The sequence below is a fragment of the Schistocerca gregaria genome, chromosome 4 (assembly GCF_023897955.1).
Source record: "Schistocerca gregaria isolate iqSchGreg1 chromosome 4, iqSchGreg1.2, whole genome shotgun sequence".
NCBI lineage: Eukaryota > Metazoa > Arthropoda > Insecta > Orthoptera > Acrididae > Schistocerca > Schistocerca gregaria.
The window spans coordinates 754753362-754772748 of record NC_064923.1 but is presented as its reverse complement, the minus strand read 5'-3'; the positions used below and the strand labels follow the sequence as shown (position 1 = coordinate 754772748).

Sequence of the window (19387 nt, the reverse complement as noted above, 5' to 3'; positions counted from 1 at the left end):
GTGGTGAGGGAGCATCTAGTCCATGTATCCACACTATGACCATATTGTCAGCATGCCTTCAGAAATGGGTAGGTATTAAAAAATAAAAAAAAATAAAAATAAAAGTTTTCACTGCTCTGCCTTCAAAGTTCTCAATAAATGAATTGGTGACTACGGGGGTAACAGACTCCTCATAGCCATTCTATCAGTGTGTCCAAAATACTTGTCATTGAATAAAAAATAAGGTGACATCAGGACATGATAGCAGAGCTTAATCATTTTTATGTTTAATTTTCCTCTAATTATACTTCAGAACTCTTCAGGAGGGAGTAAAAAGAGATACTATATCAAAGTTGACTAGCAAGTCTTAGGACCAAGGCGCAAAGACTTCAAACATGGGAAAAAGCTGTGGAATTAGAAATATAGTGTTACCTTATATGACCTGTTGTAAGAACTGAGACTAAATATTTCGCAAGGTTGTAAGTAGGCATATACAAGGTACTTACTGTGGGATGTAGTGTTACCTCTTCTTTTTGGATGTTTGGTAAACCATGTAATGTCTGCAGAACAACAATATCAGTACAGTATCTTTAAGCGCATCTTCTGGTAACAAAATTCTTTTTCAGAAGTGAAGAAGTTTTTTTGTTTTATATATTCAGTACAATCCTTCTGCAATCTTTGATAAATCAAGCCCCTAAGTAAAAGATTCATTTTGCCCACTTAATTGTCAAGTGAATGAAGAACAATGGTGTTACCATGGTCCACTCTTAGAATTGATAAATCTGGATCTTCTCTGATATTACTCCATGGGGGTGGTGACTGGAACAAATACGCAAAATCTGGTGCCGGATTTCTTCTGCTCAGGAAAACTAAGCACTACTTGCTTCACAGGGCAAACAGCTTCAGTGGTGAGATGGTTCCTTCGTATGAGAGCAAACTTAAGGCTTTCCTCCAAAATTGATAATGACATCATTTGAAGTTTTGTTCATGGGGATAATCCTGATCCAAACATGAGAGTCATCATCTGATGCTATGGCTTGAGAACAAAAATTTTGAAATTTTGAAGACTGCCTAGTGGTGGTGGTTCTGTTCCCCCAGTGTGATAGTACCCATAATCAACAATCCACCCTGTGATAGTACCCATAAGCAACAATCCACCCATTCCCAAAATACCACTGACAACATTGACAAAACCTCCAAATTCAGATAAAATAAATTCTTAGATATAACATTCTGTTGTGTGCAATTAAAACAAATGTGCTAGGGCAAAACTAGCATACTTATTAATACTATTGGTCATTTTGGTATCAAAATAATGAACAAACCTTACAAATATTAATATGTCATCATTATTACAGCATCTCTGCAGAAAAGCAAGGGCTATCAACAGCTTACCCTCCCATACTCAGTAATAAGGGTGTGCCCACCTACAACTGGCAAAATATTTAGCTTGTATTCTTAGCCCTCATTCCAGCAAATGTGAACACCATATTTCTAATTTTCTAGTTTTTATCAAGTGTAGGAAATCTATATGTCATGATACATTAGAGATGCTTACTAGATTAGTGCTCTCGGTGAAGAAGAATGGCCCGTACAGTTTTTGACATGACAAGGCACAAAAAACTTTTACCTTTGGGGAATCACGCCCAAATTCAGTGCATTCATGTGGATGCCTTGTACCCCAGATTTGACAATTATGCCTATTCACTTTCCCATTAGTGTGAAAAGTGGATTCATCACTAAAAATTAAGTGATCAACAATGCCATCCCCATCCTCATTCAGTTGTTTCAACTGCGAACAAAACTCAAAACGTTTGTCTTTGTCGTTGTCATTGAGCTTCTGCACTAGCTTCAATTTGAATGGTTTCACAGACAGCTTCCGTCACCGGACTTTCCACACTGTCATTGGAGCCATTTCAAGTTCACAGGATGCACGGTGCGCTGATTTCCTTGGACTCTGTATGACTGTCTCTCGTACACACACGACATTCACTTCACTTACACTGGTATGTCCGCTTCTGTTTGCCGGGCACAAACAACCTGTTGTAATGAATTTGTTGTGCCAGTGGAAAATGGCCTTCCTTGTTGGTAGCTTCTTACCATACTTGTATCTAATCATCTGTTGAACAGCTGTAGCACACTTGTTTTTGTCGAACCCCAACACACAGAAAGCTCGCTCTGCACCTGAAGTCAACTCACCATGTTTGTGACTAGTGCTGACTATCAGCAAATTACCAAACTATGATGTGGTAGTATACATGAAAAAAAACTTTCAGGGTTTCTCTTCAGAGTGATGTATGTATGATATTTGTACAATGTTTGGTTCTTGTGCAATAAATGATTGAAAGTGTTCCCGGACTTCATGTACACCCTGTACTGTTAGTCAAGCACACATATGATACACAGAACTTATAATACTTCATATTTAAAACCGCACATCTTCATCATCCTTCTACATATGAGAGAGTGTATAAAACAAAATCATGTACAAAAAATTGAACGAATATTTTTTCATTTGTCTGCGCCTTACTGTGCATTCATAATTAACATCTTTGCCAACTCTTCTGGTCGATCAATGTTTCTTTCTTTCTTTTTTTTCTTTTTCTTTTTTTTTTTTTTTTAATAAATATTAACTTTATGATATCCTGAGGGGGGGGGGGGGGGGGGGGGGTGTTCATCATGTACCTACACATGTTCCACCTCCATATACACTAACATTCCTAAAGACCATGACCTTGCTGCTATTGAACACTACTTTTCCCAATGTCTGACGGATTCGAAACCTACAACCTCCTTCCTAGTTGATGTGACTAATTATATCCTCACCCACAATTACTTCTCCTTTGAAGGCATCACCCACAAATAAATCCAGAATAAGGCTATGGGTACCAACATGGCACCATCCTATCCCACCCTATTCATGGGACATCTAGAGGAATCCTTTCTAAGCACTCAGAATCCCAAACTCTATCTGGTTCAGATACGTTAATGATGTCTTCATGATCTGGATTGAGGGTGAGGACACACTATCGACATGTCTCCAGAACCTTAACACTTTGTCCCCCATTCACATCATCTGGTTCTCCTTAACCCAATAAGCCAATTTCCTCGATGGTGACCTCCACTTCAAAGATGGCTATATCAGTACCTCTGTCCTTAGCAAACCTACCAATCACCACCAATACCTTCACTTTGTCAGCTGCCACCCATTCCATACCAATAAGTTCCTTCCATAGAGCCTAGCCGCCCACGGCCATCGCATTTGTGGTGATGAGAAATCCCTCTCAAAATACACCAAGGATCTCACTGAGGCCTTAACAGACTTTGATTACTCTTCCAGCCTTGTACAGAAACAGATGTCCCATGTCTTATTTCTCCAGTCCTCCACTACCTCCCAAAATCCCACCATCAAGCCACAGAGAAGCATTCCCCTTGTGACTCAGTACCACACAGGCCTGGAGCAACTGAATCACACTCTCCACCATGGTTTCGACTATCTATCATCTTCCCCTGAAATGAGGAATGCCATACACACTATCCTTCCTATCCCGCCCACAGTGGTATTCCGCTACCCACTGAACCTACTCAATATCCTCATACATCCCTACACAACCACTGCTCCCAACCCCTTACTTCATGGCTCATGTCCCTGTAATAGACACAGATGCGACACTTGTTGCATACATCCTCCCACCACCACCTACTCCAGTCCAGTCATAAGAATAACCTACCCCATCAAAGGCAGGGCTACATGTGAAACCAATTATGTGATCACCAATCTAAGCTGCAACCATTGTGCTGTGTTCTACATGGGCATGACAACCAACAAGCTGTCTGTCCACATGAAAGGCCACCAACAAACTGTGGTCAAAAAGCTGATTGATCACCCAGTTGCTGAGTGCACTGCCCAGCACAACATTCTTCATTTCATTGACTTCCTCACAGCATGTGCCATCTTAATCCTTCACACCAACGCCAGCTTTTCCAAATTTTGCAGGTGGGAACTTCCCGTACCATATATCCCACGTCCCCCTAGTCCTCCCGGCCTCAACCTTCATTAGTCATTGTCCTTTACCCACCTATACCCTTACACGTTCCCATTCCAGCACTACACAGCTCTGTATTCCACCAACACACTCACAGTCTGTTTATTTCTCTCCTTTTCTGCTGCCCCCCCCCCCCCCCCCCTCCCCTCACCTAACCTCCTGACTGCATGTAGCTACCTTACGCTCTCCCCATCTCATCTCTGTATGGTCCTACAAGCAGCACTTTACAGTCTCCCACCCCCACCCCTACCCTACTATCACACCCTGTGCCTGCCCCAGCCTCCTCCTTACTCCACCACCTAGTTTACTTCCCCCGTTATGCACTACTACTCGCAGTCTGGCCAGAGACTGTACTCATGTGTGTGTGAGTTGCATTTGTGTGTGTGTGTGTGTGTGTGTGTGTGTTTGTGTGTGTGTGTGTGTGTGTGTGTGTGTGTGTTGTTTAATTCTGATGAAAGCCTGTTTGGCCAAAAGCTTCGTTTGACAGTCTTTTTCTTGTGCCCATCAGCAACTCAGCATTTCTGGTATATGGTGAGTAACAACTACGCTTTTCATAATATTGTTGTTATTCCATCCTGGATTTTCCATTGTTTGTAGAGCTCAATGTACTACACAAATTATGCATGGTTATATAGGGTAAGGTGCAAGTGGTGTCACGCAACATTCATTTTCTGTGTAAGTCTGGAGAATATGCTGTTCGGACACATTTACATAAAAAGACATAAAACATGGCGTAGGTCAGTAAATAAAACATGATGACATGTGACTTCCAGTGATGATAGCTATGTCTTCAGTAATTATCCATGACAGTGATCATAAAGATAAAAGGCAGTCAAGAGTTATTGATTTATAATGGTAGTAAAGTAGTAAAGGAGTTTTGCTATTTGGGGAGCAAAATAACTGATGATGGTCGAAGTAGAGAGGATATAAAATGTAGACTGGCAGTGGCAAGGAAACCGTTTCTGAAGAAGAGAAATTTTTTAACAGTGAGTATAGATTTAAGCTCCAGGAAGTCGTTTCTGAAAGTATTTGTATGGAGTGTAGCCATGTATGGAAGTGAAACATGGATGATAAATAGTTTGGACAAGAAGAGAATAGAAGCTTTCGAAATGTGGTGCTACAGAAGAATGCTGAAGATTAGATGGGTAGATCACATAGTTAATGAGGAGGTATTGACGAGAATTGGGGAGAAGAGGAGTTTGTGGCACAACTTGACTAGAAGAAGGGATCGGTTGGTACGACATGTTCTAAGGCATCAAGGGATCACCAATTTAGTATTGGAGGCCAGTGTGGATGGTAAAAATCATAGAGGGAGACCAAGAGATGAGTACACTAAGCAGAGTCAGAAGGATGCAGGTTGCAGTAGGTACTGGGAGATGAAAAAGCTTGCACAGGATAGAATAGCATGGAGAGCTGCATCAAACCAGTCTCAGGACTGAAGACCACAACAACAACAACAGTAGTGTACTTGTCATTTATAGTGCTGTTGTCTCTGTAGTTGTTATAATGGACTTGATATTGAAGTTTCAATACACGCACCTCTATGCCATAATTACACTGATGTGATTGGTTTTGTGGTACGCTGAATCTGTCGTTACCACTTAAACTCAAGATATTCTTTAGCTGCCATATCTCCTATATGGCAGACTTTATCATTTCTGTCCATCTCGGCTGTCTTCCTCCATTTTGTCCAAATGGTTACCTGACTCCTTCTCCCCCAGAGACCTGGGAAAAACCAGACATTGATCTATGGCTAGTTGCTTCTGTTTGCCTCTCAGTGGCAGCTGTTGCCACCCGATGCTGCATGGCTGTGCATGGACCAACATGCAAAACTAACGCTTTCAACATCTTGAGCACATTCTGTTGGATTTCTGTGCCATATAAAAGAGCTGCTACGTATTGTAGGAATCAGTTCCAGCGAGGTATAGCAAACAGTGTTCTCACTACCAGGTGGACTGCTGAAATATTGTGTCCAGATGATTGCTTACCTGGCTGTAAACATGAAAAGAAGTACTTTACTTCCATAGCACAGTGTCAAGAGTGTTATTTACTGAAGGAGAAATAGTTTTGCTACTTCACAACAACTTTCTCACTTATGTATGTTACTTTTGTGCTCCAGTCCTTTTCTTTCTGTGTATTAATTTTGTACTCCAGTACTTTTCTTTCTGTCTGCTCTGTCAATAAAGCACTGAAATTAATAGAAAGTAAAAGAAACTGGTACCATCTTAACCTTTGCTTGCACTTTACATATCATCTGATGATTGAACCTGGAAAGATCAGATGTTAGGTGCTTCAGCATGTCATCCACATTCCTCTGGCAGCTTAGTTACACTTTCTGTCACAGTCTATTGTATATATCTTACAGTAAGGGATATTACTGTTTCATCAAGGTATTACTTTCAGCTGTTGTCAGTTGTACATCTTAAATGTCTTTATTTTATGTTCATTGTTTTGCAAGATATTTTCATAAACGACTGATAGAGTGGCACTGGCAACCTTTTCCTGAGTGCCTTTATGCACAACACTTTAGTGGTATGGATTGGATGTCTTTTGCTGCAGGTTTTAGAAAAAGCTGCACTTACTTTCTCTTCTTCTTCTTCTTCTTCTTCTTCTTCTTCTCCTTTGATGTTTCCCCATAGGAGATAGCCATTTTCAGACTCCACAGGCCTGTCTTGTTCCAGTCATCCAGTCCTAGGTGTCAGTGTTCCATTGCTTCCTGCATGTATTTTTGCTGTCGGAGCACTGGCTTTCCTCTCCTTCTTTCTAGCAACTACAAGTACAAAATTTCTCTTGGTCACCTGTGGTTAGGCATTCTTTGTAAATGCCCATACCACTAAAGTGCTTTATTCTCCAAAGTTTTTGCTGTGGGGCACATTATCTCTATTTGCCTCCATACCTTTTCATTTCATATCCTACCTTGCATGCCTCATTCTGTTTTGATCTCAAACGTTTAATATTCCAAGTACCAATCAAAATGGTCTTCATGTGTTGCCAAAGTTGTCATCTGTTGATACTCCTGTGTGAGGCCTGTGTGTGTGGGACTGAATGCAAACATGCCTTTTTCCAGAGAAGGGAGAGCAGGCCCTTTGCTCCAATCCTCTTCCAGGAGAACCAGCTCATCATCTTCCCTTCCCCCTTACATTAACTGTCTTCTGGAACTTTGCAATTACTGAGTGTTTTTATTTTACAGGGAATGCAGTTATTTAAGCACTGAGTGTACTAATGCTTGTTGTGTAGTATGTCACACATATATGCTTATTTTGAGGGCACACATAGTTTCGTTTTGATACAGTAGCTAAACAGATATTGTTGGTTGAGAGAAAAGTGCTATTAGTAATACACACTTATTGGTATAATTATTTATTTTTCTGTTCCCATTACAGCTCCTGGAAGTTCGCATACAGACTTTTGTAAGCACAGCAGAAAATATGCTTTCTACAGAACATGTACCATCACCACATGTAGAACATGAGCTGAAGCAGCTACAGTCCCGTTGGCAGCAATTCCACAAACAAGTAGCTGAGAGCAGGCGGCTTATTGATCTCAGTATGCAGTATTTCACACTAGTGGAAGAGGTAAAGTAAGAGTATGACTGTAAGTTTTATTGTTTGACCAGCAGCTATGGTGACTTCCTGTATTTCTGTATATATTTTTTGCTGCTAAATCTTTGTTGGTGATTTACATCTTCAGCACATTTCTTGCAAGCTTTTTGATGTAGTTGTATTGAGAAGATTAATATTTTGTGACTTACCAAAAGGTCTCAAGAACAGTAGAAAAGAATGTACGTGTTCACCGCATCACTGTTTCAGTGTTTGCAGATGAATTAATAAATTCTTGAAATAATGAAACTCTCATCTCTGTCCTGTGCATTCTTTTGAATTATCACTGTTGCCACAAATTGTACATATTTTATTGTGATGTTTATGTTTCATACATATTTCATTGTAATGTTTATATTTCATTTACTATTTCTTATATTTAAATATGGAAATATGACAGTACATTAGTAACCAATTCACAGAAAATCAGCTAATGACTGATGACACTGTACAACAATTAGAGGAAATAAGTATTGTTAAAGAAACACTAATACAGTTTCTAAAATCAATTTAAAGTTCATCAACATCTCTGCCTTACATAAATGCTTAGAGTAGTTGGTGAGTCCATAAATTGCTCAGTACTTCTGATCATTTACATTTATGCCCTGCTATCAATATTTTGTAAATTTTATATTAGTGTTGGTTATGCAATTTTCACAACAATTAAAATGTTTTCTTCTTTATTTAGTGTAATGTATACAACTTAAATATTACAACTAGTTCATTAACTGTATTTTTAATTGTGTGTGTGTGTGTGTTTGTGTGTGTGTGTGTGTGTGTGTGTGTGTGTGTGTGTGTGTGAGAGAGAGAGAGAGAGAGAGAGAGAGAGAGAGAGAGAGAGAGAGAGAGAGATAATGATGTATTTTTGTATTTGCTAACTGAGATACTAGTTTGAGCTTGTTGATAATATATGAGGTGTGAACAAAAAGTAATAGTAGGAATTCTTTAATTTCGCAGGCTTTATACATCAAATTATATATCATTGGTACACATGTTTCTGGTGTATATTTGCATTTTCAGCTGTTTCGGATACTTATTTTATTGTTGACAGTCGAAAGTGTTACATGCCTTTTTGAGTGCCCAGTGAAATTTTAGTTTTGAAAAAGATGAATAAAAGAATTTGGATTAAACTTTGCTTGAAAACTGAAATAAAGTGCGGAACCTCATTCAAAATGTTGAGTGTGGCTTTTGGTGAATCTACTGTGTGTAAGACAAGAATTTATGAGTGGTATAAATGTTTCAAAGAGGGTCAAGAAGACATTAAAGGTGATGACTGTCCTTAGTGCCATAGCACATCAATTATTAGCAATAATATGGGAGAAGTAAAGAAAATGGTTCTGGAAAATTACTGAATCACCATCAGACAGGTTGTTGTTGATGTTGGCATATCCTTTGGCTCATGCCAAGCAATTTTTGCAGATGTTTTGGGCATGAAATGTGTAACAGCTAAGTTTGTTCCAAAATTATTTAATTTCAACCAAAAATGTTGCCTTGGACTTTGCTCAAGTATTGCTGAATGAAGTTGACAATGATCCAGAAATTCTGAAGAAGGTTATAACAGGTGATGAAACATGGATATGTGGATATGGCCCAATTATTCCACTGAAAACCACCTGAATACCCAAAACTGAAAAAAAAAATTAATAAGTTCGATCACATGTGAAGTTTCTTCCAACTGTTTTCTTCGATTACAATGGGATAGTGCATCATGCATTCGTGCCCTATGGCTTTACGGTCAGTAAGGAATACTGCTTGGAGGCTATGCCCTGTTTACATGAAGCAATCTGAAGAAAACAACCGGAATTGTGGCAAAACCACTCATGGAAATTGCATCACGACAATGCTCCCACTCACACCTTAACGAATGGTTGTGATTTTTTGTAAAAAGCAAAACCGTTATGTTGCCTCAACCACCATATTTGCTGGACATAGCCCCCTGTGACTTCCTTCCAGTTCCAAGGCTGAAGAGAACCATGAAAGGACATCATTTTGCTACCATTTATCAGATAAAAACAGAATAGCTGTAGGAGCTGAAAAGTGGGCTCCAGAAGTGCTTCCAAGATAAGAAAAAGCCCTGCCACAAGTGTATTATATCTGAGGCTGATTACTTTGAAAGGGATAATGTTGATGTTTATGAATTAATATAGATTCTTTTAAAAAAAATTCCTGTTACTTTTTAATAACACCTCATATGTGGCAAACCTCATGAATGGAAGATTTTATTTAGATGGGGCCGTGTATAATGTTTCAACGTTACTGATGAGCACATAATTTTTGTTTATGATATAGGTTCCATATGTTTCACTCTGATTTTCATTAATTTTTTCTTGGCAGGCAGAGGAGTGGTTCCGAGAAGGAAGTAAACTGCTTGTAACAATTGCCAGGAAATCAACATCTGTGAAGAAACCAGACGAGGCCACACAATTGCTTGCAGAAGTAGATACCTTCCTAAAACCTGGAGAACTTAGACAAGATGAGAGGATAAGGAAAATTTCAACACTTGCTATTGAACTTTATGGTAAGTTTAATTTCAACACTACTAAGGACTGTGCCCATAAGTATTGTGTTTGAATTATCTTATTATGGTACTGCACTAAAAAAGATATATCACTATAAAGGGTGTAAAAACTCAACAATGCAATGGTAACTAATCGTGAAACTGTGGCAATGACTTTCAACAGATTCTTTAAAAGCATAACTGAAGAATTGGTTAAAAAAAACTGAACAAAGTATCACCAGTAAAGCAGAAAATTCACTCATACACAAAGTCAGTATTCATTACTACAATTTTTAAAGGTAATTCTGAAAAATCCCTTGCATGTGGATACAGGTCTGTGTAGGTTTTATTCTTATAAATTGCATGCTATAACTCCTCCTGAGAAAAGGAAACCCCCTATCCACAGAAAGGGTAGAAAATTGTTATAAGATGTGGTACATTTGTACCACTCCTCTCCATAGGGTCATTGGTTTTACCTACATTCTGCATCCACATCTAAAATCAACCAGTTTAAAATGCATACACTATACTTATAGTGCGTTTAAAATTAATTCCGACTTTTGACGTACGGCTGACAGGAGGGGTATGTGACGCCGTTGCCCGGGTAACACCAATGGCGAGCCGGCTTTCCCTACCACACTGCCAGCGGTTCTGCTGGTAAAGCACCCCTGTTGCCACGCCATGAATAAACAGTACCACTTGATGTCATGCATTAGATGCATCAGTGTTCGTCAGCTCTCGTTAAGTCATATTTTCGGCGTTAAAGTGTTCTGTAGTCGTCATGTATTGTGAACAAGTGTTTTGTCTTGGCATTGCAGTACATCTGGACATGGGATTTACAATAAAAGTGTCATCCAAGTGCACATTTACCAGCTGGGAAGATAAAGTTCTGCTGCAAAATATTCCTTGGGATTTGACAATAGTAACGGACAAAACGCCATACTACATTGATGTGATGTACAAAGCTCCAACCATTAAGTGGAGGAAAATGGATATTGCTCTGGGCACAAAGAAATGTTCCATAAAATAAAGTTGAATCTAGCTTGTATAAGATGAAATTATGGAACTTGTATTACTGTATAAGACAAAATTTCACACTACCGGGTCTACAAACAGACTAATGGTAAAGAGCATTGTTTAATCACGCTTTGTCTGTATAATGCTCATTAAAATCCGACAGAGAATATATTGGCCTAGGTGAAAAGCAGTGTGGCAAAAAATAGCAGGAAGTTTAGGCTCACTGAGGTAGGAATGCTGACAAAAGAAGCCACTGCAAATTTTACGCAACAGGCGAAGACACTGATTCATGAAGGACTGTGATGAGCTTTGAGGAATACGTAGCTTCTGTTGTTGCCATGTTAAAATCTGCTTCTTTTGTCAAAACACAGCAGGGTTTAAAAAAATTCATCTCACTAACATTCTAATGCAGTTGAAATTATGACAGAATCCTTGAATAGAGTGTTGTTAAACTAGCAATTGAGTGTGAGTCAGGTCAATAGTTTATGAAATGGTCCATTCTCAGTACAAAAATAAACGTGTAACTTCTTCATTTATATTGTTGCAAAACCCACAGCAGTTCTCATTTCACCAGCTATCAGATGTCCTCAACAATTACATTAATATCATTCAAAAAGTCTGTAGTAGCTAGAATAGTGCAGTAGATCTGAAAGTTTCGCATATTAATCATATGGTAAGACACTTTTGTCCTTGTGCGCTAACATTTGCCCCCCCCCCCCCCCCCCCCCCCCCTGGGTCACTTGCTGATGCGCCTAGCACATGCTGGCAGTTATGCTTCCCTCCACTTGTTCCACAATAAACTGTCAAAAGTCGCAACTAATTTTAAATGCACTATAGGCCTATTTTGTAAATGACTTGATTGATGGACTCCTTGCTACTGAACTGACAGAAATTGGAAGAAAGCAGTTAACTAATGCATTTTATCCCACCACTGATATTAATAATAATAATAATAATAATAATAATAATAATAATAATCTGTGTAGGCTCTACAACAGTGTAGTAGCCATTATATAGCTACTGTAGTGTTGTGCAGTCAATCATTTCATATATTTGTTGCCAGGGGAATAATGAAGCAATTTCTGGTTTATTGCGGGAACTACATACAATTTGTAGAAGTCATTTTCCTGAGGTGTTTAATTATATGTGATGTATGTCCTCAGTTTTACTGACATGGGTGTCTGGTACTGTAAAGTACAAAGAATGTGTGGACATGGGTGGACTATGTGAGGATGATGATGTACATTCATTTCATGAGCTGTAACCTCCACCACATTCTGTCACACTTTGAAACCAGTATTTGAAAAAATTATTGGTAACATATGTAATCAGCATTCTCCTTACAAATTAGTGACACTGAGTTCTAAAAGCAGTTGAGTTTCGTGACCGAAAGCTTATTGAACATCCCTCAGAAAATTTCATTTTACACCTCAGTGGGGAAATACCCCCAGGTTGAGAAGCACTGTTCTATAGTCTGCTTTCAGAAGACTCAACTTGATTATTAACTCAGATTTTAGTGCTATACCACATACTTCAACGTTTGGTTTAAAGAAACAGCACACCTTCAGATAAATAACTATTTAATATCCTCATTCATTTGCAGGTGAAGAACGTTCAAAGCAGGTCTCTCTTGTACTCAGTGAGAACAAAGAAATGTTAGACTCATTCACTGTCATCAGTGAAGAACTTAATACACTTGCAAGGAATCTCAAAGCTGCAGAAGAACAAAGAGAAAAACAAAGAGAGGTAAAAAATAATTTAAAAACACTGTGGTGCAATTTTTTGTATGCTAACTAAGTAATGTTGAAGTGTCCTACTGTCATCCTGCTGCTGTAGAGTGATAAATGCGTATAGGCCAGCAGCCGCAGCAGCAGTATGTATACATGTTTGTATGCACACTTTCAGCTGCTTGTCAGTCCATTTTAAGTAGATCACGAAGCATTCTTCATCCAGTCCATCAGAGCATTTCCAAATTCTGTTATTGTTTGAATATTGAGGTACAGTTGACGAATAATATCAAGTTTACTATTAGTTTGTAGATAATAACAAATAATTCTCTCATTTACAACTGTCTGCATTTTGATGACCCCATACATTCTTATATTTGTATATCTTTTAAAACAATTCACTTTACTGTTGAACCTCTAGAATTCCATATTTCTCAAAATTTCTTTGGCAATATTATACTTTAGTTTGTAAAGGAATCATATTACTTGCTGTAAAAGGAGGTTGTAACAGGAGCCTGCAAGACATGATATTTTAACATCAAAAGATGTAAGTTTGTTTTTTATATAAAAAATTAAGTGTTTATTTGCTGTTAATACTTAAGTCTTGGAGGTGCAGTATATGGTAACACATTATAAGTAGAACAAACTAGTTGTTAAGTGACTTTATACTAACTGTTTTATTCCATTTGTTTTTGGCGGTTACATGTGAGAAAGATGTGTCTGAAAATACCTCCATCAAAAATTAAATAAATTAGTAATATTTTATGTAAAAGGTTTTTGCCTACATAAAGTTTATCCGACCTTGGTTTAACAATTCCCTGATTATGTCACACATTCATGTATGTTGCACAGGAAGAAAGATTGTTTAAATACCTCTCTGAATGTTTTAATTGATGTAACCTTTTCATAACAGCCCTATAAGAATGATACACAGGAATTGTAGTATAGTCAATTAAATTTTGGGCATTCAGCCGTGCAAATAAAATTTCTTCCACTGATATTTCGACCGTGTATCATCCGACCATCCTCAGAGTAAGTTGCAAGACTGACGACAAGGTGCCAAGTGTGGCCTTATATGCTCCACCATGGCGGTATGCACATGTGAGTCACAGATGATGGTCGGCAGCGAAGAGATATGCTAACACCTTTAGTGAAGGTGTACAGACATTCAATTAGCTTATCAATGTATGTTCGGCGGTGATGACACCATGATAACTTCTCTGCAGTTTAATTATTCCCAGGGCCAGATTCCATGCTTTGTCCAAATTAAATCCATTATTTCTTATTTATCAAATTATTAGCTAATGTACTCTCTGTAGCTTCCTTGAAGACAGAATCCCAAAATGGAGAGGCGGGTGTTAGAATCGTCACATCACTGTAGTTCATGGAATGCCATGCGTCAGTGCAATGTTCGGTCACAGCTGACTTGTTTGGCAGTGATAAGCTTGTGTATCTTTGATATTCCACACATCTCTCATCTCATGAATGATGCATTTGTTTGATCTGTTTATGACTTCTCACAATTATTGCAAGGAACCTGATACATTTACGGCTTAGAAAGCAATAAATTGTCCTTTGCAGAGCTGAGTCAAGTCGCAATCTTTGTGGGAGGCCGGAAGATCACCTTAACACATTGTTTCTCAAAAATATGGCCTATCTTCAAGGAAAGGCAACCACATGGGGCAAAAATGCACTTGATCTGAAGGAATTACTACCTTCTTCCCCGTCACATACGAGGTGCTATCCAAAATTTTTGGGACTGGTGCTGCCATCTGTTGAAAGCTCTACCTTTGAACTAATGGTCACCATCACCCTCGAAGTAGTTCCCATCAGCATGTACACACTGTTTCCAGTGCTTCTACCACTTGTCAAACATTTTCTGGAAGTTCTGTTATTTGAGGGTGTTTATCACTGCCAGCAATGCTTCTTGAATCCTCTCTTATAGTGTCAAACTGACAGCCTTTCAATTTGAGTTTCAGTTTTGGGCATAGCGCAAAGTCGCAAGGTGCCAGAGCTGGTGAGTACGGTGGGTGGTGTACAACCACCATGTTGTTTTTTGCCAAAAAGGTCATGGTGAGCAAAGACGTGTGATAGGGCACGTTGACATTATTCTGCAGTCAGTTCCCTTGACGCCAATGTTCAGGACATTGTCACTGCACGTTTTCACGGAGCCCTGCAAAACATCATATTAGTATGCAGAATTCATTGTTTGGTTGGATGGGATGAATTCTTTGTGCACAATTCCCTTGGTATCAAAGAAAACGACGATCATACTCTTCACTTTGCTCTCAACCTGTCTCGCTTATTTGGGTCTTGGGGAGCCCAGGCTCTTCCACTGGGACAGTTGTTGCTTTGTCTCTGGGTCATAACCATAAATCCAGATCTTGTTGGTGGTGATAACTGCTGAGAAGGAGGTTGGATCATCAGATGTGGTCGGACAAAGGTCCGCGCACACTTCAACTAGCTGTGCCTTCTGATCAGCAGTCAAGATCCGTGGCACAAATCTTGTGGCGACATGATGCATGCCCAGTTTAGCAGTCAACATTCGTTGACATACCCCATAACCAATACCCACTTCATCCTCTAGGTCTTGAATGGTTCGATGGTGATCCGCACAAACCAATTGTTGAAGTTTGGCAACAATGTCTGGCGTTGTGTGGCCAACGGGCTTTCCAGTGTGAGCATCATCTTCAATGTCTGTACGGCCGGCCCTGAACTGAGCATGCCACTCAAACACACACAAACAGCTCATGCTCTATCCCCCAAACACTTGTTGAATCATTCTAAGGTTCTCCTTAGCAATTTTTCTGAGATTCTCGTGGAATTTGATACACACTCGCTGTTCTGTTCGCAGATCCATCTTAAAATCGCCACACACCAAACACAGAGTATTATGGATATCACAGTGGGCATGCAACTCTTCCTCCCAGCTGAATTCCACTTCGCACACTGACTCGTCAGATATACACCTAGCAGCACAAAGCCCTACTACAACTACTTTCCAGATGGCAGGACCAGTCCTGAAAATTTTGGATTCCACCTTGTACATGCATTCTGTTTTACATTGAATGCTCTATGAATTTGTTGCAGAGAAAATCCATTCGCTTTAAAAATGCTCTTGAAGTATGTGAGCTCTTCTTGCAAATTATCTTTATTGGATATTCAGTGCATCCTGTGCACTAAGATCTTAAGGACACCTATGGTCTGTGAAGGTGATGGCAGCTACAGGCATGTAGATATAGATTTGTATGTTAAGGTTTACAATATACGGCATGTATAAAAATCTATATTTACATTTCAGTAGCCATCATCATCCTTCACAGGCTACTATCCTTAAGATCTTAGTGCATAGGGCGCACTTCATATCTGATAAAGATAATTCGCAAGAAGAGCTCATATACCTCAAGAGCATTTTTAAAGTGAATGGCTTTTCTCCACAACACATTCATAGAGTATTCAGTGTAAAGCCTAGAATGTAGGTATGGCATGAGAAAGAAAATAGTAATTCCTTCAGATCAAGTGTGTTTTTGCCCTATGTGAGTGCTCTTTCCTCGAAGGTAGGCCATACTCTCAAGAAATATTGTGTTTCACTGATCCTCCGGCCTCCCACGAAGATTGCAACTTTACTCAGCTGTGTAAAGGACAATTTATTGCCTCTTAAGCTAGGTGTATATCAGCTTACTTGTGGAAAGTGTGAGAAATCGTACATAGGTCAAACAACACGCACCGTTCATGAGAGATGTGTGGAACATCAAAGATACACATGTTTATCACTGCCAGACAAGTCAACTGTGGCTGAACATTGTATTGATACAGGGTATTCCATGAACTACAGTGATGTGAAGATACTAACATCCACCTCTTGCTTTCAGGATTCTGTCTTCAAGGAAGCCATAGAAATTATATTAGCTAGTAATTTAATAAACAGAGATAATGATTTAATTTGGACAAAGCATGGAAGCCAGCCCTTGGGATAATTAAACTCCAGAGAAGTTGTCATGGTGTCATTGCCACTGAACACACATTGATAAGTGAATCGAATGTCTGTACTCCTTCACCACTGGTGACACGTATGTAAGCATATCTCTTTGCTGCCGACTAGCGTCTGTGACTTGCAGGTGCGTACCACTGCACTGGAGCATATAATGCTGCGCTTGGCACCTTTTCATGTCTTGCGACTTACTCTGAGGATGGCCAGACAATATGCGGCCAAAATATCAGTGGAAGAAATTTTATTTGCGAGGCTGCATGCCCAAAATTTAATGGAAATTCATTAGGCCAGGTTGTAGTATATTCATAAAGTCACCATTATAGCCAGTTCTTGAAACTTTGTAAGTGGATTTCTCAGGATAGTTTAGTAACTTAAAGAGTTTGTACATTCACATTCTTCAGCACCTCTGTGCTTGCATAGGTCAAACAAACTTGTGACAGTTCATGCTGCCATTCTCTGAACATGTAAAATACCTCTGTTGATCCTTTTTGGAATGGGTCCAATACACATGAGCAACAGTCTAGAATGGGCCACATGAGTGATTTCTAAGCAATCCCTTTTGTAGAGTGATTGCATTTCCCCAGTATTGTGCCAGTAAACTAAAATCTGTCACCTACTTTACCCATAGCTGACCCTGTGTGAGCATTCTATTTCACATCCCTACAAAATGTTACACCTAAGTATTTGTATGAGTTGGCCAATTGTGAATTGTGGTTTATTTGTCTCATGATGTACATTGTCTAAATCGTTTGATTCAGGTACAGGAGACACATCAAATTGTGGTAAAATTTTGATGTTAACAGACAGCATAAAAATAATAATACCATTTTGTTATACATACAATAAAACCTAAACTTAATACCCCTTGTTCAAATGATCATTCCATCCTCTATTATTTTTTCCAACTGCTACTCATTGATATTGCAGTCATAGGATGCTATGTATTTGTTCATTTTGAGAAGTGCATAATTTTACAGTTCGGAACATTTAAAGCAAGTTGTCAATCGTTGCACCACTTTGAAATACTACCAAAATCAAGCTGAATACTTATGCATCTTGTTTCAGACAGTACTTCATTATAGATAACTGCATCATCAGCAAAAAGTCCAAAGTTACTGTTAATATTTTCCACAAGGTCATTAATATACAACATGAAGAGCTAGGGTCCCAACACACCTCCCTGGGACACACCTGAAATTACTTCAACATCTGAGAATGACTCGTCATCCTTGATAACGTTCTATGTTCTCTCAACCCAAAAGTCCTCAATCCAGTCACAAATTTGACTTGATACCTCATATGTTCATACTTTTGACAATAAGCACAGATGTAGTTCTGAGTCAAATGATTTTTGGAAATGAACAAATACTGCATCTGCCTGCCTTCTTTGATCCAAAGCTTCCAGTATGTCATGCAAGAGAAATGTGAGTTGGTCTTCGCATGAAATCCATGCTCACTGGCATGGAGGAGGTCATCTGTCTGAGAGGTATTATTATGTTTGAGCTCATAATATATTCTACAACAAATTTATATTAAGGATATCCAATGGCAGTTTTGTGTATCACTTCTTCTACTCTTCTTGTAAACAGCATTGACCTATGCTTTCTTCCAACTTCTAAGCATGATTTTTTATTTGAGTGATCTATGATTGATTATAATTAGAAGAGGGGTTACCTCAGCCATAAATTTAGTATAAAACATTGACAGGGATTACATCAGGGCATTGGAGCTTTGTTCAGTTTTAACAGTTTTAGTCGTTTCTCAACACCACTGACAGTTACACTTATTTCACTTATCTTTTCAGTGTTCTGAGGATTTTCCTTCATAACATTTGAAAAACAAGTTTAGCATTTCAGCTTTAGCTTTGGTACACTCAATTTCATATCCTTTCTTATTCATGAGTGACTGGACACTAACTTTGGTGCCACTAACAGCCTTCCATGTGTCTAGAAATTTTTGGGTTTTGTGAAAGATTATTTACAGTATTCTGCTATGGTAGTTATGTGACTTGCAGAGGTGAGCTAGTGCCATTGATAGCAGCATTGTAACTAGAAATGTAGCGCCACCAGGTACTGTAACGGCTGCTGCAGGCGTGATGGGTTGCGGTTGAGTTGCAGGCCTTGGGAGGGAGGCAACCTGTGGTAGACTGTTGTGTGATTGGCAGGTAAGCTGTAGGAGCCAGCCTAGGCCACAGCATCTTCTGTGAGGGTATCTTATTTCAGTGGTCTATGCTAGGAAGAACCTTATTTTTTAAAGTATGATTTTGTATGATACATTGCAGTTTGCTTCTATTGTAGGAAAAAATGAGTTACATGGAATTTGGACCCAATAGGAAAAAGGAAAAGAGGTGCCCCCCACCCCTACAGTTTGAGGCTAGCCTTTTAGTACTAGCTGCTGAAATGAGTACTACTTCCCTATCACTGATGTTTCATTTACAAGTGTAGCAGTAGGCTTAGGAGTCATTACTGTTTGTGTTCTTTTTTTCTGTTTTACTTGTAGCAATGAAACTTCACTTCTGACACTGTGTTTTC

At 39.0% G+C, this 19387-nt stretch overlaps 1 protein-coding gene across 1 annotated transcript in view; it reads left to right on the top strand.

Annotated features, from left to right (window-relative positions):
* Window positions 1-19387, top strand: part of LOC126267900 (uncharacterized) — a 1063720-nt gene that overhangs the window by 868218 nt on the left and 176115 nt on the right. The window contains exons 31-33 of the mRNA XM_049973211.1: window positions 7409-7600; window positions 9959-10142; window positions 12742-12884. Of these exons, the coding sequence (XP_049829168.1) occupies window positions 7409-7600; window positions 9959-10142; window positions 12742-12884 (519 nt within the window). The remainder of the gene's footprint in view (window positions 1-7408; window positions 7601-9958; window positions 10143-12741; window positions 12885-19387) is intronic.